Source organism: Vulpes vulpes, chromosome 10 (assembly GCF_048418805.1).
Source record: "Vulpes vulpes isolate BD-2025 chromosome 10, VulVul3, whole genome shotgun sequence".
NCBI classification, from domain to species: Eukaryota; Metazoa; Chordata; class Mammalia; order Carnivora; family Canidae; genus Vulpes; species Vulpes vulpes.
In genome coordinates this window covers 1,496,064-1,520,845 of record NC_132789.1, presented here as the reverse complement: position 1 = coordinate 1,520,845, position 24,782 = coordinate 1,496,064, and the positions used below count along the sequence as shown (strand labels likewise).

Below are 24,782 nucleotides of genomic sequence, written 5' to 3'. Positions count from 1 at the left end.
TCACAGGGTCCTCTGAGGGAGCCCACGCTCTCCTGCAGGCAAGCAGCATATCTTCCAGAGAGAGCAGGTGCTTGGCCTGAGCTCTCCAGGCAGGACGCGGTGGTGGCTGTGGGAGCTCCCTTGGGCTCAGCCACGTGAGGGGACTCAGGGCCACGAGGCTGTGGTAGGTGCAGAGTGGGAGGTGTGCACAGGACTTCGGCAAGCCTCCAGGAGGGTCCTGTTTCCACTGTGGCCACTCCAGACTGCCTTTTTGAGGTCCTGCTGGGACTCACAAGCCCTCCCTGCCTGGCCGTGACCTAGCGCACCGCCCCACGCACAGGGGGTGCTTGGCCGGTGTTGGCCTGACTGTGCACCGCCAGCCGTGGGTGAGTGGAATCGGTGAGGAGGGCCGGCCTGCCCCATGGAGCTCCTGGGGGCACGGTCATTGGCCTCATCCATCCACACTAGCCCAGGTGATGAGCTGTTTGCCAGATGTGTGTCTCTACCGCATAGGTAGATATTTAGCTCCGTAAAGAATTGAAAGACAACTTTAGATCACTCTGTGCCTTTGTATTATCTGTGTTTATCTATGACTGTGGGCTGTCATTTTGGAGAAGTGTTACAGCATTAGACATCTCGCCTGGCCCCAGGCTGCTGAGTCCTTTCTCCTTTTGGAGGGTGGCACTTGGGAGCCTGATGCTTGATAATCCTAAACCCATAAATGGCACCAGCCAAGAAATTGCAGGACATTTAAACAGTTTACCAACATGTCTTTAAAATAGCTTCTCTAATGAGGAAAAGGAACCTTATAAAACTCCGTTATCCAACAGTTCCCTGGCCCCAGGGCACACGGAGCAGCTGGTTCCTGCCCAACTCTGGGAGGTCGAGATAGCGACCCTCGTGACCCTGTTTGCGGGTCTGGGAGACCAATGCCAATGGTGGTGGTGGTGTAATTCCCTACGGTCCCTACTAGATTTTCTCTGTGCAAATCAACAATTTGTTCCTTTATTTATATATATATTTTTATTGAGGTATAACTGACATACAACATTATTTTAGTTTCAGGCATCCAATGTAATGGTTCGATATTTGCACATGTTGCAAAATGATCACTACAATAGGTGGGTTAATGTCTGTCACCACCACAGTGCTGTGTGGCCTGCAAGGGGCGGTCAGAACCAGTAAGTCTCAGTAGAAATGTCATTCTTCATCTTCCTAGTGCAAAGAAAAGTGTTTATGATGGAATTTTAAAAAATAATGTCTATAGTCTATTGAATAAATGGAAATTTGGCCAATAGAGATTTTTGGGGTGTATATGGTTTCAGAATTATATGTATATATATTATTTCTATGTTTATACATTCATTTATTCATGATTGCATTTCATCATCCATTCTGCCTATATTTTTAAAAAGATTAATCACTAAGAGTACCATCTTGAGGAGAATCCAAATGTCTGGATTACACAGACAGACAGGCAGACACCCCCGCTCTAGGCCTGGTGTTAGACGTGAGAATGTGGTACAGATGGATCAGAGAGTCTGACACAACAAATATATTAACAAACAAAAATATTCAAATAATAGTAAGTGCCATGGGCAAACAAGTGAGGAGCTGTCAGAAAGAGCTGAGCGTGGTGGTGGCTGTCACCTAGGCTGAGGCTCCCACGGTAGGGACACTTGTGCTGGCCGTGAGAAGAGCATTCCAGACCGCGAGTGTGGTGGGCACAGCAGGCCAGTCCTGTGCGGCCGAGAAAGATGGAGCGGAGCCAGCTCAGCAACAGATGAGGATCAACTTACCTCCACAGTGTAGACATCTATTGAATGGAGCCATGGGATTCTGGGACATTCTTCCCTACAGCTTCAGGGGATGAGGGTTCCTGTTGGCTGACATCAAGAATGAGTCATAGGGAAGGGGTGGGCATGCAGGATCTGGAGGAAAAGTTGATGACACTAAAGGGAAGTTTTTATTAACACTCCTTTGGAGCATCAGCTCTCCTGTTTCCCTGCTCCTCACCAACCTGAGTCCAAGACACATTGCATAGAGATGAGAATTATTTCTGGACTGGGTGGTGTAGGCTGAACACCCCACCCCCCTCATTCTTCAGGGTCAGAGGTCCCAGGATGAGCCATGTCATCACTGGGCTTGCTTTCTTGGCTAACAGACACGTAGTCTTTATCTGGTGGAAACCAGGGTGCTTGTATAACCTGGACATCTCAGAAGGTCTTTCTTATTCCCAACAGAATGTGATTTGCTTGTTCTGATGACACTTTTAGGGCTATGGGTTGTTTATGTCTTAGGTTGTAAAGGGGGACCTACATGTAGAATTTCGTTCCTAGGCACATCTTGTTAGCACCATGCAATGTTTTAATTAAAATAATCACCTTAGTTGCTAACATTGAGATTTGGGGAGATTTCAAACAAAGAATCTGCAAAATTGGGGTTTCTGACTTCTCTCTAAAAGTGGAAGAACTGGCTGGCTAGGCACACCTCCCTGCAGAGCCACAGTGACCCGGTCCGGGAGGTTCCGGTCCTCAGGACACATGCTTCCCAGTGGGCCCCAGGTGCAGCCCAGCAGCAGCAGCTCCTGTTCCAGCACCTGCTGTGATTCCGCTCCACTGGGCCTGCCACGTGGGTGACCTCGTGAATATTCTCCCCGGCCCCTGTGGACACTTCAGTCTGCAGCCCCTCCTCTACGTATTTCCAGTCTGTCGGGCCAACTTGCTGGAACAAGACTGGGCAATGCAGCAGGGCCTTGTGCTAGTCTGGAGTGCGGTGATAACAGGATAGCAGGCCCTCAGCGGACCCCAGCCCCCTTCTCCCACAGACTCTTGCTAGCATGGGGGGCTTCCGGTGTGAGCAAGACCACCATCCCTGCAGGGGGGACCACCCCCTTCGCCTCCTGTCAGCTTTTCTGCACAGAACGGGTGGTGGCTGGTTGTAAAAGGGCTAACGGGGAAGGATTTACCATCCATAGCATTTACTTTATCACAATGTGTGTTGTGATGATATCACACCTGTTCTTTGCACGATGGATGTCATTCCCTCTTCTGATCCCCCCTCTCCGCCCCCACCTGCCCTCAGTGAATTCAATAGCAAGTCAATGATGTTTCCCATCTTCAAAATGAATATCCTACATTTTAGGGGGAAAAAAGCATAGTAGAAATGGAAATGAGTATTTTGATTTTTACATTTCAGAGTTTCAACGTTGCATTGCTAGAGGAGGACTTAGCAGATATCAGCTTGAGGCACGTGTCTTCAAATTTCAAGTTTTTAAGGGAATACATGTCCACATATTTGAAAAGAGCAGAAATACAAAGGAATATAACTCTTCCTACATCTTACATCCAGTTCCTCAATTTCCTCACCACTAAAATACTGTCATCCATTCCCAGGCTATCTATGCAAATCTCTCTCTCTCCCTTTCCATTTCTTCCCTTCCTCCTTCCTGCAGAATAGTTGGCGTTTTCTGCAAGTAATTGATACTAACACTTTCTTTCTCTCACCTTGATTTTTTGACAACGCAGCTTAAGGAACATTTCACATCAGGACAGGTGGATCAGCCTGGTTATTCCTAGTCACATGCTGATCCATGATGTAGATGTTCTGTACTTCTCACCCAGCCCCTCTCCTGATGAGCATTTAGCCTGTTCACACCCTTTCGATACTATAAAAAAAAAATCCTGCGGCCAATACCATTGTACATAGCTCTCTGATCCCATGTGTGAGTCTATCTCTAGAATAGACTTCTAGGAGCTGAGTTACTAAATCAAAGTGCACTTAAAATTTGTATACTCACCGATGTACTGCCCTCCGGAAAGGCTGTACTTTCCACCAAAAATGTGGGAGAACTCGCTGCCTTACTACATCTGTTTGTCAGTCGGCTGGGTGAGCTGGGACATGTGAGCTCCTTGTCACTTTAACAGGCCTCTAAAAATTATGAGCAAGGTTGAACATTTTTTCATAGATTTAAAAAATATTTTGCATTTCTTTTTCCTAGAACTGCCTGTTTATCTCCTTGGCCCCCAATGTTCTGTTGGTTTACATTTTCTTAATAGCAGGAGTTTTAATTAATGCAATAAATTTAAAGCATTTTTTTAAAAAATCAGTACATTTCTGTCCTCGTATTCCATAAACATCACTCCCCGGTTTAATGTAGCTTGATTTATTTTTATGTACAGAAATTTTTAAAAAATTACATAGATTTATCACCTGATTTCCTCAGAAGCTTTTGTGTTTTATTTTTCTTATGTTTAAGGTTTGATGCTTCTGGAAATTGTTATGGTAGAGGGTGAGTTAAGGATCTTGTTTTTTTTTGTAGATGGCTAGTTGGCTCTGAAAGCTTCTGTTGAGTGTTTCTCCTCTGATTTGAAACACCACTTTTATCATAAACTAGCTTCATATGTGCTTGGGGGATATTTCCGGGTGTTTTCCATTGAACTGTCTATTCCTGTGCGGTGCTAGATGGTCTTTGTCAGTGTGACCTCATGACAGGTCTTACTCTGTGGGAGAGCAGGTCACCCCCTTCACCCTTTCCTAGCTCCCTGCAGGCTTGTTGGTTATTCTTGCTTATTTCATTTTCTAGATAAGCTCCATGATGAGCTTCCCCTCACACAGCATCTCTCAGCATGTTTACAACAAATTTCCTCGTGTTTATATATGAATTCAAGGGTTGGTTGGCATTCTTATGATTTTGAGTTCTCTTTTCCAAAAATAGCTTAAACAATTCTTCATTTATTCAAGGGTTCTTGTACCTCCCTCGGTATTATCTTATTGTTTTCTTGGTGAGAGTCTTGTATGGCTCTTATTCTTTGGGACTTAAATGTCTTCTCTTTGTGGGCTGCATTTACAAATGAGAACTTTCCTTCCATTCTGTTTTTGTGTTATTGTTTGAATACGGGGAAACTATTGACTTTCACACATCACATCTGTATAAACTTCCTTACTCGCTGCTTTCATGGTGTGTTAACAAGTCTTCACTTACCAAATTCTTTCCTTATTTGTAAGGATGTTTCATTTTTTCATTCTCTTTATTAGGCATACCTCATTTGAAAATAATGTTGTGTTATCTCCTCTTTCAACATTTTTTTTTCTACCATGTATAACTCAGAGACTACTTTATTTTTACTTCTTGATGACCTGGCAGACACTTTGGGTGGTTGATGATCATGTAGTCATCTGGACCATTAAGTCCACTTCTGCGAACTGATCACAGAGAGCTGACCCGGGAGCAGATGAGGCTCTGCTGATCTGGAGTCAGGTGGGGGGCTGAGCGCATGGGGGTGTGGTGCCCCCAGAGACTGTCCCCAAGACCCCCCCATGGAGCTGGATAGGAGCAAGTAAATAGTTTGCAGGGTGTGGAGTGAGACGAGCAGAGTAGGACACAGTCTATCTGCATGAAATCATGTCTACTCAAAGTACAAGGGTCATAAAGGAAATCCTGAAGCAGTTAATTGTTAGTATGTTGGAAGAAGGGCAAGAAAGAAAGGCCAGGAGCCATCCTGGGGAGACTTGGGGTGAGCCTCATGTCAAACCACCCAGTGGGGTGATCTCTGAAGAATCATCGGCCCCTCATCTCTACAAATAGGCAAACAATATCATTACCTTACAGATTATTGTTACAATCAAACTAAGGAGTTGTTTGTCAAAAGCCTTACACGATGTTAGTAATATTGGTGCTGGTTTCTTCCTCTTTTCAAATCATTTTAACTTTACTTCTTTCTCTCAAGTGATTGTAGAAGCTATGTTGTCAAAAACAGTTATAAAGCAATCATAGGATAGTGGATATTCTTGCCTTTCTCCTGACCTTAATGGACACGCTTCTTGTGTGGCCCCTTTATGCCTGGTGGCTTTTGTTCCCTGTGGTCAGAGATAGCTGTTCTTTCCTATTCATCACACTTCATCCTGCTAAGGAAGTATTCATCCATTTATAATTCATTAAGAGTTCTTTTTTTTTAAACCCAGAGCGTGTGTTGAATTTATTCAAATTCCTTTTCAATGAATCCCACGGTCAATGAATCCCACGGGAGGATATTGTCACTCCTCCCTCCATTGACCATGTGGAAGGTAAGCCGCTCTTCCCTCTTAATGCTGATTTAACATGTTTATCCTTTTCTTTCCCCAAGGGTTTGAGATCTTGGCTTCTGCTTCCCATTACTGGCCATTGGAAAATGTGGATGGGATCCATGAACTTCAGGATACAACTGGAGGTAGACATGGGTCGTGAGAAACCCCAGGCCCAGGAACTGGTGGTTCGGGTTGGGGGGATTAAGGGAAATAGACGTGGACAGCATCCACCTCGATGCCAGGACAGTGGAGATTAGCACACACTGTGCAGTTTCCCCCTAGTCGCTGTTAACCCAAAGTATTTAACTAGAACTGTGATATACGTTTATCATTGAAAGACAGAACTTATGATTCGAAATATTAACGTGTGTGCTTCCCCCCAATAACCTTGAAGTGAAAGCAGCTGTTTGGAGCTTAAAGCTCTGCAGATTGTGGTTTAATCTACCCATGAGTCTAGATGTACGTTTTCTAGGTGACGAAAAGGGGATTCTCTCCATGCCTGCCAAAACAGGGGTCGCTCTGAGTCCAGGGTCAAAGGGCGTGCCAAGCAGGGCTAACCCGCACATTTGTGGGGTCATCGTTTCACTCACGGAGGTACTCCCACTTACCACTCAGCTTCTGCACATGTCACTGGTGGCTCCCTTGAAAAGACCAACATCACCCAAGATGCTCCCAAGCTCCCTAAGTTCATGGAAAATACAGTCTCTATCTGACTGAATTCAGACACTTGCCATAAGGAGAAACCTCAGATGCCCCTGAGCACTTTCTCCCATTCCAGCAAGAAATTTTTTTCCCATTATAAGTTTTGAGTGACGTGGGATACTTTTACATTTTGCTCTTTATTTCCTTATTGCTCTTCATTATGTCAGATGGCTGACATACACAGCAAGGGGTTTACTGTGCAACCCATCCCAGCACATGCTCACATTGTGTCTCTTCTGGTTCTGTGCAATGGAGTTAAAAAAAAAAAAAAAAACAACCCAAGTGCTGACTACTATGCTTCCCATAGAAGCGCGCTGCATTTTCCTTACCCCTGTGACTCAACATGCTGCTGTTAAATTGCTGCCTAAGATTCTAAAATGTTTCCTTTAAAATTTGCAAACTGAGAAGCATTCTGGCTGGAGTCTGGGCCACTGGTGTCCTCAGAGTGAGGGCAGTGGAGGAGCAGGGTCCTCCAGGAGGGTGGAAGGCCAGCCTGGGGCACTCAGCTTCCCCTTCTGCCCGCCTGCGTGTGGCCATGAAGACGCGCCTGGAGTTCCATGTTTTCTCTGCATGGTCTGTGCTGCAGGGATGTAAGCTCCCTGTGGGAGCCCTTACATGACCAGTGCAGGTTAAAATGGACTGCGTCCTCCTCATTACAATCTCATCTCTCTTCTCGGGGCCTTCATTTTAAAGCCATTGAAAAGTGATCATCTCAAGTGGAAACTCATTGTTGAGTAAGTCCTTGTTCAGGACACAGCAACTAATGTTTTAGTAGTTATTTCAAACAGTAGCTCAAATATATTCCTCTCCTAACTTCTCAGCACAACTCACTGTTGTGATCAAACCAGCAACTTTTGGTGTCTTGAACACCTGTGGGGAATTTTCATAAAGTCACGTTGTCACTGGGACACCACTAGGTTGTGGCTGAATTTTGTTCACCAGTGTGTTGACTTCCCTGGAAACTCAGTGTGTTCATGTGTGTCCTAGAACACGCGAACGGTGACGGCATCACTGCAGTCCCCTGGATCCACTCTCCATGTCACAGTGCCATGCTGGCACATTTGTGTTCCACCACAGGCTCCTCAAGAAACAGAGAGAATAGGATCCATCGGCACATTTTCCTGCTGGGGACAGTTGAATGGCTTTGGAAGCCACTTCGTGCTCTCGCAGCTCTGTTATTTGTCGCTGAATCCTCTGCTGTTCTGTCCATGTGTCGTGATATCATGCCATTGCCTCCGTGCTGCGTTCCCAGCGCACCAGTTGTTGTGACATCACCACCACGAACCGTCCTGTTAAGGCTGTTTTATGGCTGAGCTCAGTTCCATATCTCTCAACTAAGTGTCTGAGAGGGTACTTGGATACAGCGGATGGGACCCCACGTTTGTGGAGAAAGCTAGCAGCTGTTGCGCCCTGGTTTGGGATGGCAGGCCAGGGCATTGGCCAGGAGGGCATCCAGTGCATGGGAGAGGCAGGGGGTGGGAGGGAGGTGAGTTGGGAGAGAAAATCCAGGGTACTTGCCAGGTGAGAGACCACTTCTCAGTGCGTTTCAAGTTGAGAGATATGCCGGTTCCATTTGTCGTTCACGTCACTCATTTGTTGTGCTTTTTCTTTTGTTGTCCCACCTAGTGTTGCGAACCCACAACCTCACTGTGCTTCCTTCCCATAATTCTACCTTTGTTCGTACCAATGACTCTGCCTACTCAAATTTCTCTGCAACCGTAGGTGAGCACTTGTATACTTCCGTTCCATGTTCTGTGGAGTTTGGATCTGCCATGAGTCTCGAGGCCAGTTTGATTTGATCCCATATGAATTCACTTTGTCTTGGCTGGTGAAAAAGCATATCCCCAAGGACACAGCCCAAGACCCAGGGTGTTGGAAATACTGCTTCCAGCTAGGTCTAGAGGTAGTGCCACCGATTGCAATGCATTAGGAGGGGCATGCAAGCTTTCACCTGATCAGCTGCTTTTTTTCAGACCAATACAGACATGAGATATTTTCTACAAATAGAAATTATTTAGATTTTTAAATGGAGTAAATTCTTTGGAGGAGGAAAATCATACCCTTTGAATGGAAAATTAGAGCTGATTTAAAAATACTTCACCAAAAATTTGATCTCTTAAAAATATTAAAATCAGCATTTCTTCTGTATCTGGATTTTAAAAAAAATTATTATAAAACACCCAGTAGAGTCAGGGTTAAATTACTATCTTAATAACCTCAGAGCCCATATGTTTCCTATTTTTCCTACACAGCTCAAAGTAAAAGAGCTGGTAGCTATTGTGGCCTCTACCCCAAGCAGTATAGAAAGTGAGTTCAGGTAATTCAGGTGTCATGCCTTCAGTGATTTTTAGCACAGCACATAATCTGATTGCTCTCAGATGCAAGATGTTTGGCTTCCAAAATTACCTTTTCCAGTCAGACAGTCTTGTTGAGGGGTTTATACAGCTTAACTCACTTATGCAACTGTTAATTTTGCAATAAATTTAATTTTGTAAAATATAGTCCTCCCCAAACAATAAATAAGATAAGCAAAAAATAATGAGTTTAAAACAGTAAGGAAGAACACTGAGGCCCTTTGAGTGGGTTATCCACTTGACAGTGGTTGTTGGAAAACCTGAGTCATGGTAGCTGTCAGGTGCAAAGAGCTCAGTTAGCCCTGCTGTACATCTCCTGCTGCTTGACAGCTCAAGGGCAGTGGGCATGTGCCCATACAGAAGAGCAGGTATCTGGGTGACTTTGACCCCAATGAATAATAAATACCTAATCACACTTGGTTTTTATAGTCCTCACTTATCAGTCCTGTAAACCATTTACCCTACACTCACACCATCAGGTATGTTTGCCATGGGAATGGGACCAGACAGAAGATGGATGGAGCAGCGAGCACCCCCAGGGGGCCCATGGCCACTCTGCCTGGAGTTGGCAGGCCCACTAGGACTGAGGCGTGGCTCTGGGATTTTCTCCTAGAGTCCAAACATGAGTTCTTTCAATATTGTAGGTTCCCACGTCTAGGAATGGGGGCTTCCAAGGAGAACTCACAGGGAGAGAGAGTTCAGGCGCCTCTTCATGTTCAAATACATACCTAAGTGTTTCACTTAGAGCATGGGAGGGAAGGGCCCCTGAAACATGTGGATGGAGCTGAAATTCAGGACAGTAGAAGATTGTCACTGCATTGCTCCTGGAAAATGTTATAGTTCGAGTGTCTTTACAGTAGACCGCATATTACATACAGATATAGTAGCCACTGATGATAGAATATTAATGCTATCAAATTATTCAATATTCACATTATCTTGTTATACTATTTATAACTAGTGCTAGATAAATGTTAACTATTAAGCATTAATATTAATATTATTATATATAATATTATAAAGACAAATAGTACAGTACGTTGATGTATATGTTGTTTCTAAGTCTGACGCGTTTCAGCGTTCTCGGACGATTGCTTTCACATGACGCTGTCGCTCTTCTTATGTAGACATCGTGGAAGGGAAGGTCAGCAAAGGCATTTACCTCAAGGAGGAGAAAGGAGTCACCCTTCTCTACTATGGGAGGTACAAAGCTTCCTGCATCAGCAGCCCAGCACAATGTGACCCTGACGGTGAGTGATACGCTGCTGCCTCTGGGCGCTGGCAGGTGGGGATGGACCTTGCAGCTGCAACAGCCTTCGTGGACACAGGGTGGGTGGTGGGAGGGGAGGCAGAGGTGGGGGTGCAGGTGCCTAGGATTCTAACCAGAGCTATGTCCTGGAGACCAAGCACTGAAATACTGTCTCTCAGAGACCTGAGAGCACACTATTTAATTTTGTAACAACAACAACAAAAAAACCCTGCCATAGAAATAGACGCAGTGATGTCATATTGGGACTTGGACGGGGCTGTGGCCTTTGTGGGGAGTAAATTGGTGGTGTGGCTCCCACCACGTTATTTCTGGCTCTGGGATGTTGACGGTGGGCCTGGGCAGGGCAAGCCTGTGACACTCCTGCCCTGGGCTTGTTTCTTTTATCCCGGAGCTTTGGGGGGCAGTGGGTGGAGCCCCCACTGCAGGGGGCTGCAGGCCCGTGGTTGGAGGAGTGTCAGGGACACAGCACATGTGGGCAGCAGAGGAGCTGGCATGTGTGCCTTTTCCCCTTTTACCTGTGAAAAGCAACCCGATCTCTAGTATCAGAGGTTCAGACAACAGGTATTTGTGCCACATCTCAAACCTCTCTGAAAAGTTGTTGTCTGACATCCACATCAGCTTCAAGCCTTCAAGTTCCATTACTATGGGCAGAGTAAGAATTTTCATTTGGGGGGTAAAATAAAGAGTTTAAGGTAAGCCTGTCTGAAAGTGAAGGCCTTCGGGGCATCCAATGGCTTTCTCAAAACAGCATTGTGGTGAACTTGTCATATACAGTTTTGGGGACATATGGACTTCATTCCAAGAAAAACAAACAAAAGCTTAACAAGGCAAAAACATGCTGGTGTGTGTGTGGGGGTATGTTTTGGACTTTGTAGAACCCAGAATTTCAAGAAATGGTTTTGAGGTCCAAAACCATGGCCAGGTTTACAAACCAATGTTCGAGCCATTCCAGAGTTTGGACGGCCCTATAAACACATCAGGCTTGTTTGTTTCTCTTAATGAGTAACAGCCCGGGCTCAGCTGTGGCCACTAGGAGTGCCAGCAGAGCTGGGGGGCTGGGGCCTGGCCCGTGGGGAGCAGCATCTCTCAGGGGACAGGTTCTCTGCTGCTCTGCACCCCCCAGGGAGGACTTAGATTGTTCAGGAGGTAGGCGGCGTGGGTCCCCGGAACTGTGATGATGCGGGCATTGGGGGCCACTAACCCTCATGGGGCCACTGTGATGGGACCGCAGAGGGCATCAGAGTTCTGGGAAGTTTTACCTGAACACCAAGACCACAGACTCAGGACCCTGGGCTGGCTCCAGCCTGTGGCCGTGTTTGGCTTGGCAGGCATGGAACTACAAAAGGTTTAACTAGCTGCCATCATGGAAAAATAGAAAAGTTTCATGTAAATATATGGATTTCCAGTTTCTCTTGAGAAATCACCCCTGCCTCCCACTGACTCTGGTTAGGCAACTGCATAGCGCACCCCTTCATCACGGACACTGGCCCCCAGGCTGTCACTGGCTCCCTGGCCCTAGCAGTCATGGTGCCTGCAGGACGCACAGTGCGGTGAGAGCGTGGGCTCTGGTCCCAGTTCTCATTCGGTCTGCAGTGACCTCAGGCAACTGCTTCACCTGAGTCCGTGTCCGTCAGATGGGTGAGTGTGGGCTCAGAAGTCTGCTGTGGAGCTGGAAGGAGCCCCCCTGCTCCTGGCAGGTGCAGCCCAGCTGTGTGCAGCCCCCTCCGCAATGGCCCCCGAGTGAATATTTGCAGACTTGGCTCCTGTCACCAGGGCCTCTGTCCTAATGAGGACCGCAGCTGGCTTGCTTGGAGGGAACCCCTCCACAGGGGGGCTAACCCACAATCACGACCCCACGTTATTGATTGCTGATGATGTGACAATCACGGGACCACTCTCATTACACATATTTGCTCATTTCATCCTCAAAAAAAAAAAAAAAATGAGACAGACAAGAGTGCAGGGTGGTAGACAGAGCTGCGGAGTTTGGCTTCAGGTCCCAGTCTGATAGCGGCTTCCTGTGTGCTGTGGTTAACTGGAGCCCTTCAAGCCATCGTGTGGCCACTTTCCTTACAGTATGGCCAGATGTAAAGTGAAGCCAGGAAGCCTTACATCACCCTTGGCTTCCGGAGACAGTGCTGGCGTGAGGCTTCGTGCAGAAACAGACGGAGGTTGGACATTTCTTGGTCTGTCCCCCTTTGCCTGCATTTCAGTTTCCCGGAGGCGGGGAGGCAGGCCTCACATGTGAGGACCACTGCGTGCGCGCCTCTGCGTGCGCCCTTAGCTCCAACGGGTTTCCCCGCAGCCGGCGTGAGCTTGTATTTCTGGGTTCCAGAAAAACAAGAAGCGAACAGGGAAGGTCTGCCCAGTACTTTCCACATTAAAGTCTCTGAAGCGCATGGAGTGTGTGGGATGATTTCAGGTGACACCAGGCAATTAAACACATTAATGGTTACGTTTTTGTCTGAACACAAATAGCTCATCAGAGATGTGATTTCCTAGATACGATTTAGGATGAGACTTCAGTACGTAATGAGCTTTAGGCATGGGCTGACTTCAAGAAATGACTCAGTAACGATAGGGAGGAAGGCAGTGGTCAGGTGTAAAGGCTGTGAGTGACCAGAATGCGGGAACCTGGGATGTGGGGTCTTTCCAGATCCATCCATCCCCTCCTCCTCCACACATTTGTCTCTGTTTCTCTGGAGTTTTTTGGTGGTGATAGTTAGTGGGCTCAGACGTATAGTCCATTACTCTTGTGATAAAAACTAACATTAAAATAGAGAGACCCATCCACCAGGTCAACTATTTTTATATTTCTTATTTCCAAATTCTCTTGTGGTCTCCACTCATGGTTTTGGCTGCTCTTTGAAGAAAAAAAAAAAAGAGGACGCTTTTAGGAGCAGAGTTGAAGTCTGAGCTTTTCAAAAAAGGACTAAACGCCTGAGCAGCTGACCGCCAGCCCTGCACGCCCTCCACCAGGCCGCCCACCGCTGCTTCCTGTGCCCATGCCCACTCCTGCTGGACCCGATCTCCATCTGTGCTCCGCCTTCCTGCATTTTTGGCAAACACTCCTGCGTCTTGGCAAATGGTGCTTTCTCAGGAAGTTTTTCATGGGCATCATGCGTAAACTGGGGAATGGTTTGAGGCTATTATGAGGGGAAAAGGCTACTTGGATGCTTGGCCATTCTTGAATGTGAACCTAAGGAAACACAGTCTGTGTTCCTTCAGGATGAGGTGTCTGTCCTTCATTCCCCACAACCCGCAAGGGCACAAGTTGGGAAACTCAGTGTAGGGAGGGAGACTTCCCGGAATGTTCTAGCACCTGGTCTCACCCACCCGTAGACCTTGAGGGCTCGGCTCAGGTGTTACTTCCAGACAGGTGAGTCCCTTTGTCTGTGCTCCCCTGGCTCGCTACCGTGTTCCTCTCCAGCACGCCTTCGGCCCATGAGGGCCTGCTCACCATCCATCTTTCCTACGCGGCAGCAGCACAGTGAGGCCAGGGACTGTGTCCGTCTTGGTCACCACTGTATTTTCGGGGATGAAAACCAGCCTCATCGATGCTTCCTACGAGTCGGTGAGCAGATACATCTAGTGGGGCTTTCGAAAGTTTCCATCCCTTCGAAGGCCTCTCTGTTCTGATCTTTAGATGTTGTCTCTGATCTTGGACCAAATTCCACCTGGGGTGACTTCTATCCATTACCTCTGAGGCCAGCTCAGCTCTAATCACATGGGCTGCTCTCAGGGAGGACATCTTCCTGTTTTACTCATCCGCTTACCTTGGCTCCCTGTACATATGCCCCTCATTTTCTTCTTGTGCATAGAACTTCCTCTGCTTGTATACACCGAGTTGACCATGAAGCCCCATCGTGGCAGGTGGAAACCCTCAGCACTCACATTCCCTCCTTCCTAGCTCTGAGGTGACTTCTCCTTTGTGTGAGGTTTCTAAATCCAAGCAGCTGTCAAAAAATATCTGAAAATATCTGAGATATTTGCAGAATGGAGTTTCAGGAAAGAAATTTCCAGAGAGGTCTGGCGGATGCAGGCCAGGCATGGATCCAGCTGCCGTCTTCCCGGGATGGTCTGGGGTTACAGGGATATTGGAGCACGAGTGGATGATCCTCAGGGAAGCATTCATCTGTACACTCAGGTTACAGATGGGGGAACTGAGGCCCAGAGGTGAGCGAGACGTGCGAGAGCAGCACACTGACTTAGTGCCGTGAGTCTCTAAGTATTGTTTATGGACTACGGGCAGCAGGGCCACTTGCGGAGATGTTGAAAGTGGAAGTTCTCAGGCTCCTGCATTCAGGATCTACTGAATCCATTCTGTGGACAAAGCCTTGGAATCTGTATTTGTAGCCGGGACCTCCAGGTGATTCTCTTGGATCCTGTCCTCAAATTGGCTGCAGCTGACCATCCCACAAATGTGTTTTATTTGGTAGCATTATGTTGGTCCTCTTGGTTTTTATATATTAGCGAATTTTCTAAACTGTTTTTAGCCAAATATCCCAGCTCAGTAAATTTGCAGAAACAGCCTCCCACAGTGCTTTAAATGTGTTTTTTTTTTTTTTGTATTTAACTCCTGTATAAGAGAACATTTCAGTTAAAAAAAATCTATACTTTTGACTTCTCTTAAAGAAAGTCAGAAAATCCAACAACACTCCTGTGTACCTGGCAGCAGTTGGTTGGAGTCGAGGGTTGTCCCTCAGATAGGTCATACTCTCTTGATCTTCTTGGTCCCCAGTGCTCCTGCTGCCTCCTGCGCTGAGACTGAAGGGCAGGTGGCACATGGCACTGTGGCTTGTGCTGTCTCTCTCTGAAAGTGGCAGTGATGGGGAGATGGAGGAGCTGAAGAGAGTCCCACTGTGCCAGGTGTGTCAAGAAGAAGCTAGAGAGAGCCTTTTCTTGGCCCCTGGGCAGAAGTGAGTATTTGATATGGAAACGTCTTGCTCTGTGAAGCAGCAGGGTGCACGTGGAAAGCACACAGCCCGAGCTTCCTTTATGAAACCACCTGGTTTTCTTGCTCATGGATGCAGTTCCCCTGGCGGGATGGGCTCTGTCATGCACACTGGAGTCCAGGAGACACTGTCTTGCTGTGCCCCTTCTGTGTCTCTGCTGTGTCTCTCACTCTGTTCCATCTCAGATATCCCTGAGGATGGAAATCCTCCGCAGTCACCTAGTATGTGAGGTCCAGATTCTTCACCGCTATGACCTTCAGCTCTTCTCTCTGTTTTACTCTTTGTGGTGTCATCTCTCTCACCTTCTTTGGCTCTTACTTCTCATCTTCTAATTATGGAGCCAGAAAAAAAAAAAACCTCATTAGGATATCGTGTTGAATATTCATTGTCCTCACGTTCTCTAGGTGCTGGGTCAAAGTCAGATGTGAGGGAAGACACTGCACTCTGGGTCACGGAGCCGCTACCTGTTAACTTCCCACCTTAGGAAAAAGACCTCTTGTATTTACCGACAACCGTACACGGCTGTACTCTTTCCTCCTCAGTTGTTCTACGCGTTTTGGGATCAATAAGCAAGTCTTACGAGCCGTTCTCTTTATGTTTTTAGGCACATGGGTCTCCACAGTATTGAGAATTACTTGGAAATTGTACCAAGGAAGCTTGCAGAGCCAGACATACTTCTATCCCCACAGTTTTGATGTGGGCAGAAGAGGGGCATACCGATCTCTTTAACTCAGCCTACCCAGTGCCAACCGTGGAGTCAGTGTAGCAGTGAGGTGTGACGGTGTCTACACCAGAGAACAAGTCCAAGGCAGGGTCATTGACTTTAACTGGCTTGGGTTGAATGATGCAATTATCTACATTTCCAGTAATGATGGAATGTCTTTTAGGACCAATGATTCTTAAGTTTTTAACCACTTTTATAATTTTTAACCCACAAACATGTACCACCTGAACTATCATTATACTTAGTGTTTTTCTTTAAATTTCACCTGCTTGGATTTAATTAAAAAAGAAGCCATGTCACCCCCATGAATTGAAAACCAGTACTAATTCCTGTAAGTGGCAGTGGGCACCTGCATTACTGAGTTCTACTTGGATATCACTGCCCATCAAGGGCTTCACATTTGACATGTGGCATTTCTTTGCTATGTGGGGATTAGTGATTGTTTTTTACACGCTGATGGATTCTCTCCTTGTTGCTGGCAGAAGAGCAGAGAGAAACTTGAGAAAGACGCAGCTTCTTACACTGTGATTTGTGTTGTGTCAAGGCATGTTTCTGTACTAAAATTCTCTTGGAGCAAGTGTCCCAGACCCTAGGGTGTGGAATTACCAACAATGTCATTTTAAGGGGCCCTATGCTGAAACGTGGGATGAAGATTACATTTTAGCGTCTTAGGAGATCAGGGTTTGGGATGGGAGATGGCAAACTTGTGGGTCAACCATCACTGGGTGTCGGGAGCTTTCCCCAGGTGAGCCAGAAAGCCCAAACTTGTCAGACTCACTCTGCTCCCAGCCTGTGCTCTGTGGAAGTACCTGGCAGGTGTTGCCCCGTTCAGGAGAGGAGAGGCTGTGGGAACCCTGCACAACCAGATCCTCTCCTGCACAACCATGTTTCCGGAAAACCCACCGAGAACCCAGTAGTTGGGAGGTCCCCTTGACATCCTCTATTCATGTGACAAATAAAGTGACCAGGGCCTCAGTTCTGGGAGGCCTCTCTTACCCTGAAACCAGGAGAACATGCAGCTCACCTGCCTAGGGTGTGCTGACAAACTGAACCAGCCAGAGCTGCTTAAAGACCTTCCTGACCTCACAAAGTCCCTTCCTCTTTCTAAATACCTTTCTATTTAGAGATAGCTGTGGATAAACAGCTTTGTAAAAAGTCACAAGACAGTTCCCGCATACCCTCTGCCCATTTCGCTGGTGTGGTGAATGAGGACTGTGAGGGTCCTGGATAGCGTGTGACCCTGGTGTAGCCTCTGAAGCGGCAGGAGGGCAGAGTCCAAGACAGACATTCGCAGGTGGCTCTGAATGGGGAGCAAGGGACCTGAGCCAAGGGATGCAAGCGCCTCCAGAAGCGGAAAAGGGAGGGAACACATTCTCCCCTGGGGCCTCCGGAGGGAAGGCGGCCCTGCCAACACCACAAGGTTAGCCCCATAAGACATCTTGCCTCCGGAGCAATGAGTGTTGTTACAAGGCTGTACACTGGGGTGGGATTTGCCGTAGCAGCCCTGGGAGACCCGGGCAGGCACGCAGCCTCCTGTCTCCCTCTGAACCTCGGCACAGGTACCAGACCCAATTCCCTCCTGGTGCTTGCGCCTGGCACCTAATTCTCTGCTTCTCTTTCCCCTCCCCCACCACATGTGGCCAGAAAACCTATGTGAGTCGGGTTCCTTCCATGCATTTTGGTCCCTTCCTTGTGGGAGAATGCCCATTCCTTCAGAGCTCAATTCCAAAGCCACCCGTTTGGGGAAGCAACTCTTAGTCTTCAGGCCACTGGATCCAGGTGTCACTGAACAGACTCCATGTCTGTCTGTCTGTCCCTGCCCTGCACGGCACTTAGTGCCAGCAACCCGGGACCGTGTGGGTCTGTCTAGCCTTCTGTAGGCAGATCCTTGCTCCCCGTGTCTGATGTCATCAGCCACCAAATAAATATCCGTGGAAGGAAGCACTGAGAGTATTGCCATGGACTGAATGTGTCTCCTCTGTATTCATAGGTTGAAGCCTTGTCCCTAACAGGAAGGTGATGGAAGTGGGCCTTTGCCAGTGGCAGGATTGGGGGAGGTGGGACTAATGCCTTCTGCGAGCATACCAGGAAGGGCCATGGAAGACGACCCTCACCGGGGTCCAGCTTCCAGGAGGTGAGAAGCTCTGGAGGCCGCCAGTCAGTGTCTTCTGCTGCAGCACCGAGATGGGGCTTCTCTCAGACCAGAACTTGGCACTGGGGTGACAGTGGGTGGCACTGGACATGGATGTCCTCAGTTTCCCACTCTAGAGCATTCTTGAGCCTGCCCTTTGGGCTCAGGGTAGCTGTTTGTGCTGATTTGCTTCCAGGTAGCTGCCAGGGCTGATGGTATGGACAGGCTGTTCCCCTCTGTCATGGTCTCATGTGGGCCACGACCACCTCTGGCGGGACCACCTCTGACAAAGTACCTTTGTAAGCAGGAGAGGATGGAGGATCTGGAGCAGCCACTCTGGTATATCCTCCCCAAACCCTCTACCCAAAGTGCTGGTGAGGAAGGAAGGAGGGAGCCATGTGCACTCCTTGTGCTGGCCTCTGGGGGGACAGTGGGGTCAGGAATGGAAATGTCAGTTAAGAGTCATGGTAAGCAATAGAAACTCAACTCAATTAGGCTTAAACAAAAGGGGGAATTTGTTGGTTCATGGAAGGGATGGCTTCAGGTGAGACTGTTTGGTTAGCCATTGCCCTGCAATACAAAAGACCGCTGGTGTCACTTTTCCCAGTTTCACGGACTGGAGGGACTCAGCGGGCCCTTCCCATTGGGGGCCTCCAATGGCTGCAGTCAGACAGTGGCCAGGCCTAGGGTCACCTGAAGGCTCACCTGGGCTGGATTCCTAGGATCGCTCCCTCCCTCTCACTCTGGCACTCGCATGTGTGGTGTCTTTCCTTAGTGGTGTGGCCTGGACTTCTCCCGTGTCGGCTCAGAGCTCCAAGAGGCAGAGAGCTGAAGCTGCTAGACAGTCACCATAGCTGGGGCTGGGCCAGTGTCACTACTGTGTCCCCTCTGGGTCAAGTTGGGCACAAGGCAGTGGGGAACTTGGCTCTGCTGGAGAGTGGTGGGGTCATGGGGCCCGACAGCAGGTGGGATGGGGGGCATCGTGGCTGTCTGCATCAAGTTGGGCGCAGATGCTCAAATACTCTCATCAGAAGTATGCATCTCTCCTTGCTCTGACCTTTGTCAGCAGGGCTCTCCAGATGGGAGAGCACTGTAGGCCCAGAGGTTCCATCCAGGCCCAGCGTGTGACCCTGATGGTGCCGCCAGTGTCGGCCTGGGGTGTGTGTGGTTGGCCCCACCCAACTGGAGGAAACGGGGGTGGGCAGGATGGCTCTCCCTGGGGCACAGAGGTGCTGTTCCTGGGGAAGGGTGCATAGATGCCATGCTGGCCACAAGGCATGGGAAGGGCTGCTCCTCTACCTGGAAGGACTCCTCCCTCACCCGCACCCACCACAGACACACAGAGAGGACAGTGTGTTCACCAAGACTTCCTTACTTGGCTTGGGTCTTTGTTGTGCGTTTTTCTTCTTCCCGTAATTCCTGAGTTTTTTTTTTTTTTTTTTTTTTTTTTTGGCTAGTTCAGCAATTGAGTGATGCTGCTCTTGAACACACAATGTCCTCTCTGTGGGAGGGGAGAGTAGAACAGCACAGAGAGGTGATCACAGGTGCAGAGTCCAGAGTCACCCTGACAAGTCCAAATCCTGCCTGTTACCAGCTGTGTGGCCTTGCACGTGTTACCTGTTTTCCCGCCTGTAAAATGGGGACACTGAGCACATCTCCTTCACAGGGTTGTTGGAAGGATTAAGAATTAATACACGGACTCGTCTTAGAACCATCTTCCTTGCTCCTAGGAAATTCCCATTAAAGCTAGTGATCACATTTTTCTCTGTGAAGTGTCTTCACATAGTAAGGAAATGTATCTGTTAAATGTATCACGTGTAGTTTTTTCTTCCTGGATCACCATTTGTACTTTGGCTTTGTTATGGTAAGTTATTTGCCTTGCAGAATTTTGTGCTTCTGTGCTTGAATGTATCCGTCTCTTCTTGTGGCATCTGGATGATACTTTCTTTTTTCTGGATCTTGCTGAGAAAGACAGCATCCTCATTTTCTCTTTGGGTAGATTCAGATTTAATGCTCATATGGAGAAAGAAGTGTGGTATCACTTGTCAGTGATCACACTTCCTTCTTACCCCTTCAACTTGTTTCTTCCTTGGGTTGATGACCCGCGTGCCTGGAGCATCGCTCCCGGGGACGCCGGTGTTAGGGCTCCCTAAGACTCTGGGGAGATGTGAACTGACATTAGAAGATAAGGATATTTCTCAGATGGGAGCGATTCTCATGCAGGTTACATGGATGAAAATGAAATGCTCGCCTTATCCTTACCTAATGCCAAACCGACTGCCTTATTTTTGTTTCTCTTCCTGGACAGACATTTGGCCAAGATGGGATTGAATAAAAGGAATTTCTAAATGCAGCACAGTGTTTGAAAAAAATTAACTTCTGTGAATCCTCTGGGAATTCATTTCATAACAAAAATTTCACAATGCATGTGTTTGATTCCTGGTGAAATGGGTTGTTTCTGAGAGCAGGGAAGCATGGCAGGACTTTGTGCTGGGCTCTGCTTCAAGGGCGCGCAGGGAGCAGGCTCCAGGAAGGGTCCTGGGACCGGCCCACTGCCTCTGAGCAGTCTTCCATCCAGGGTTCTGCCCTTCAGGGCACTCGGGGGGCTGTCTGCTTTCCTCAGTGGCCCTAAGTACTCACCCCTATGACTTGGAGTTCTATTCCAGCTTCTCAGAGGTAAGGAAAGGGCCAGGCCCCTGCCCTTATTATGAGATTCCTCTTATATTAAAAAAAATGGAGAAATTCCAAACCAGGTTATAAAATTATTCTGTTCTACATGCTTCTCATTAGCAGATTAGACCTCCAAGCCCACCAAAGTATAATGCAATCTGATGATCACAAGACATTTGAACAGCTTATAATGTATGTGTCAGCCCATAAGGCGTTACAGGAAAGGTGGTTGGACAGGACACTGTCCTGTTTATATTTGATGGCCAATGTCTGCTAATTTAATGACTCTCTCAGGCTGTGTCTGTAATCTCATCTGAAGACAAGGCCCAAAGTCGAAGTTAGGTGCCATTTGTATATGAAAGCCACCCCCACCCCCAATGAGTCAGGAGTCTCAGGCTCTTTCCTCTCTCCTGCCCAGGGCCAGACTGGGAGGGTCAGGGCAGCTGGGATTATTTCTGGCTCCCACCCGAAGTCCACGCAGGTTGCTGGCTCAGCACTCGCATGTGTGTGTGCTCTCTGGCACACAGGCACACACATCTACACGCAGAGTTACTCATGCAAGGAAAGGGTTAATGTCACTGGGGTCAGACAAGCAGGACAGAGGCTCAGACTCAGAACTCTAAACAGTGGCAGGCAACCTGAAATGCAGCTGAGGCTCTGGCCAGCTCCGCCCATATGTCCCTCACCCAGGAGCCCGGCCTCCAGGCCTGCAGGGTGACTGTGGAACAGGGTCTCCACCACCAAGAACTGGACTTACTCTCAGGTAAGATGCAGTGACCATGGAGCCAGCTTGTTCATAGTCACATCTGAGTGAAGAGCACTTAGTTCACGTGGTAGGATGCAGGGTGTCTTCAAAGGGCCTCCGCGGACTCCCCCTGTTCCTCGGTTGGAACTATTTGTAAATGCCAAAACCTTTAAAAGTGGGCTTCCCTTTGGACTGGGAATTCCCCACTAGGAACACATCCTAAAGGCACAGAGTCCAAACATATGCCAGAAGGTTTTAGTTTTAGCTTCCAGTTCTGTCTGGAGAATGAAGAGTGGAAGGAAGCTGTGTGACCCTGATTTAGAATGTAACACTGTGTAGACATACAGCACGGCGGTGTGAAAAGTCTATTTATGGACATTGGAGGAAGCTCATGATGCAGGAAGTTTTTTAAAGATGTGGCTTATAAGCCAGTATGCTTGAGCTGGTCCCTTTCTTTGTAAAATGTACTGGCAGGAAAGGTTTTAGAGGGACAGACCATATGGATGCTTCTGGATAGAAAGGAGGGGTAAGGACAGAAGGGTGCAGGTTGTTGAGATCTGTGGGCTCTGGGGCCACAAGACTTCCTCTTGGATCCTGCTTCGATGCTGGCTTGCTGACCTTGGGCAAGCTGGCCCCAGCGCCTGCATTTGCACAATGGGGATGTTAACCAGGGTTTACGATACTGAAGGAGATGATTCACTCAGCACTCCTGGGAAAGTGTCCAGTACTTACTGAGCTTTGATAAATATTGCCTGATTGGAACATGCATCATCTCTAGAGTGAGAAAAAGATGGCTTCTCAAATGGATGTTAGGAGCCGAGACAAGGACCTGCTTCTGAGGGCGGGTTCCCCTCTGTGGTCTGCCAGTCCTGACCCTGTGCCTTCCCTTCCTTCAGGAGTCACGTTTTCTTTCTTCTGGAAGACACAAGGAGAGCAGTCCAGGCCCACCCCTTCTGCTTACAGGGGACAGGTAGTTTCTGATGGCTTCAAAGTCTGCTCCAGTGGTGGCAAGGGCTCTGTGGAGCTGTATACGCGGGAGAACTCCATGACGTGGGAAGCCACCTTCAGCCCGCCAGGTAAGGGCCTGCCTGGGGACACCTGCTGGAGAGGTCCAGCAGCCGGCAGCCAGGTGCCCGCACTCCCTCCCACCCCAGCTGTGCGCGGGCCTCAGCTGCCCTGTCCTAGAGGGGAAGTGCTGATGGGACTTGACCAGGTTGTGCAGGATACTGTTTCTACCTCTCCCTCCTCTCCCGGCTCCCTGGCTCCCTCCCCTCCAGCCATCTTCCCTCCCTCCTCTCCCCCTGCTGCCTTTCTTCTTCTCCTGTTCCTCCTCCTCCTCCCCTTTAAAATGGTATAGATATGGCAATATTTAGGATATGAAAATCTTTTGGAACAGAGGCTGAAGACTAGGCAAGGAAGTGGGGGTGAGGGTGGTGATGCTCTGGGACGAATGGGGAACATCATGGAGCTGTGTAGACAGTGGGGAGTTTGCAGGTGGGTGTTGCAGGGCCATGTGGCTCTGTCTGGAGATTCCTGCTTTCTCTGTGGCATGAGATCAGGTCCTGCCACAGGGCAGGGGTCAGAGGCCTGGGGCAGGAAGCTGGAGGAGCACAGGGTCTCAAGTGGAAACTGGGTAAGGAAGAGAAGTATTGGGGTGACATTGAGGGTGAGTCCAGTCTGGGCTGAAGGCTAGGAGGGATGCGTGGAGGGGGAGGGGGACAGTAGGAAATGGTACCTGAGATATTAGGACAATTCATTTTCTGGGCCATTTCAAGAGGCTGTGTGTCTCAGTTGTTAAGACACGGATGACTCTGGAGCCAAACAGGCTGGGTCAGACCCCTCTCTGTACCGTGCTGTGAGCCAGGAGCCTTACTCACTCACCCCAAGCTTGAACCTCCACCTTGCCTCCGTAACAGGTCTGGGACAATCTTGCCTACTTGCTTTCTCTGACCCCAGGCCAGGGGGAATCTGCCTCCCCTGCCCTATACAGAACTACCTGTATCTTGTTCATGGTGCTTATCATGTTCTACCCAAGGTCTGCTTCTTCTGTAAGAGTCTTATCTCTGCTCCTTGGGGCTGATGCTGAATGGGGGCACCTAGTAGGTTTCTTCAACATATTTTAAGGTAAAGTCTACTGAACTCTGTTTTTCTTCCCAGAAGAAGAAAATCTTAAATCACTGCTGGGTGATTTAAGAATTGTAAACATTTCTGCCTGGCAAATACATTGTTTGTTCATTGAAGAAATTTGTTATTTTTGCTTTGAACTCAAAGGCAATAAAACTTTGGACCCATTTAGGACCCAAGTGCTCTCCAGGGACTCAAAATTAGAGAGCTGCACAATCCTGAGCAATTGCTGGGTGACTGATTGACTTACAGAACTTGTAAAAAATTATTTTAAAAAATTATTTTATTTTTCATCATGATAAGAGTACTCTTTAATCCCCATCACCTATTTCACTCAGCCCCCAACCCCTTCCTCTCTCTGACTTCCAGTTTGTTCTCTATAGTTAAGAATCTGTTTCTTGGTTTGTCTCCTTCTGTTTTGCTTCTTAAATTCTACATGAGTGAGATCATATGGTATTTGTCTTGACTTATTTAGCATTATACTCTGTAGGTCCATCCATGTCATTGCAAATGGTAAGATTTCATTCCTTTTTATGGCTGAGTAATACTCCATTATATATATCCGCCATCTTTATCCATTTGGCCACTTCCATAATTCGGCTATTGTAGATAATGCTGCTATAAACATAGGGATGCATGTATCCCTTTGAATTTGTATCTTTGTATTCTTTGGGCAAATACCTCCTAGTGCAATTGCTAGATTTATAGGGTAGCTCTATTTTTAACTTTTTGAGGAACCTCTATACTGTCCTCTACAGTGCCTCACCAGTTTGCATTGCCACCAACAGTGCACAAGGGTTTTTTTTTCTCCACATCTTTGCCAACACCTGTTGTTTCTTGTGTTTTTGATTTTAGCCATTCTGACACATTCTGTGAAGTGATATCTCATTGTGTTTTGAATTGCATTTCCCTGATAATGAGTGATGTTGAGCATCTTTTTATGTCTTTTGGTCATGTGGATGTCTTCTTCTATGGAGAAATGTCTATTCATATCTTCTGCCCATTTTAAAAATTGGATTATTTGTTTTGGGTGTTGAGTTGTTATCAGTTCTTTATATATAT

General features: G+C 47.8%; 1 protein-coding gene across 5 annotated transcripts in view; it reads left to right on the top strand.

Annotated features, from left to right (window-relative positions):
- ADGRD1 (adhesion G protein-coupled receptor D1) overlaps positions 1–24,782 on the top strand; it is a 123,049-nt gene that overhangs the window by 4,811 nt on the left and 93,456 nt on the right. For 3 of the 5 annotated variants that reach the window (XR_011994622.1, XM_072722605.1, XM_072722606.1), the window contains exons 3-5: positions 6,105–6,188; positions 10,229–10,351; positions 22,493–22,672. Coding sequence is in view for 3 of the 5 variants with exons in the window: in XM_072722605.1 (XP_072578706.1) it covers positions 6,105–6,188; positions 10,229–10,351; positions 22,493–22,672 (387 nt within the window). In the remaining 2 variants the exon portion in view is untranslated. Of the gene's footprint in view, positions 1–6,104; positions 6,189–8,373; positions 8,470–10,228; positions 10,352–22,492; positions 22,673–24,782 lie in introns of all 5 variants that reach the window. The other 2 variants (XR_011994621.1, XM_072722604.1) reach the window with 1 other exon arrangement.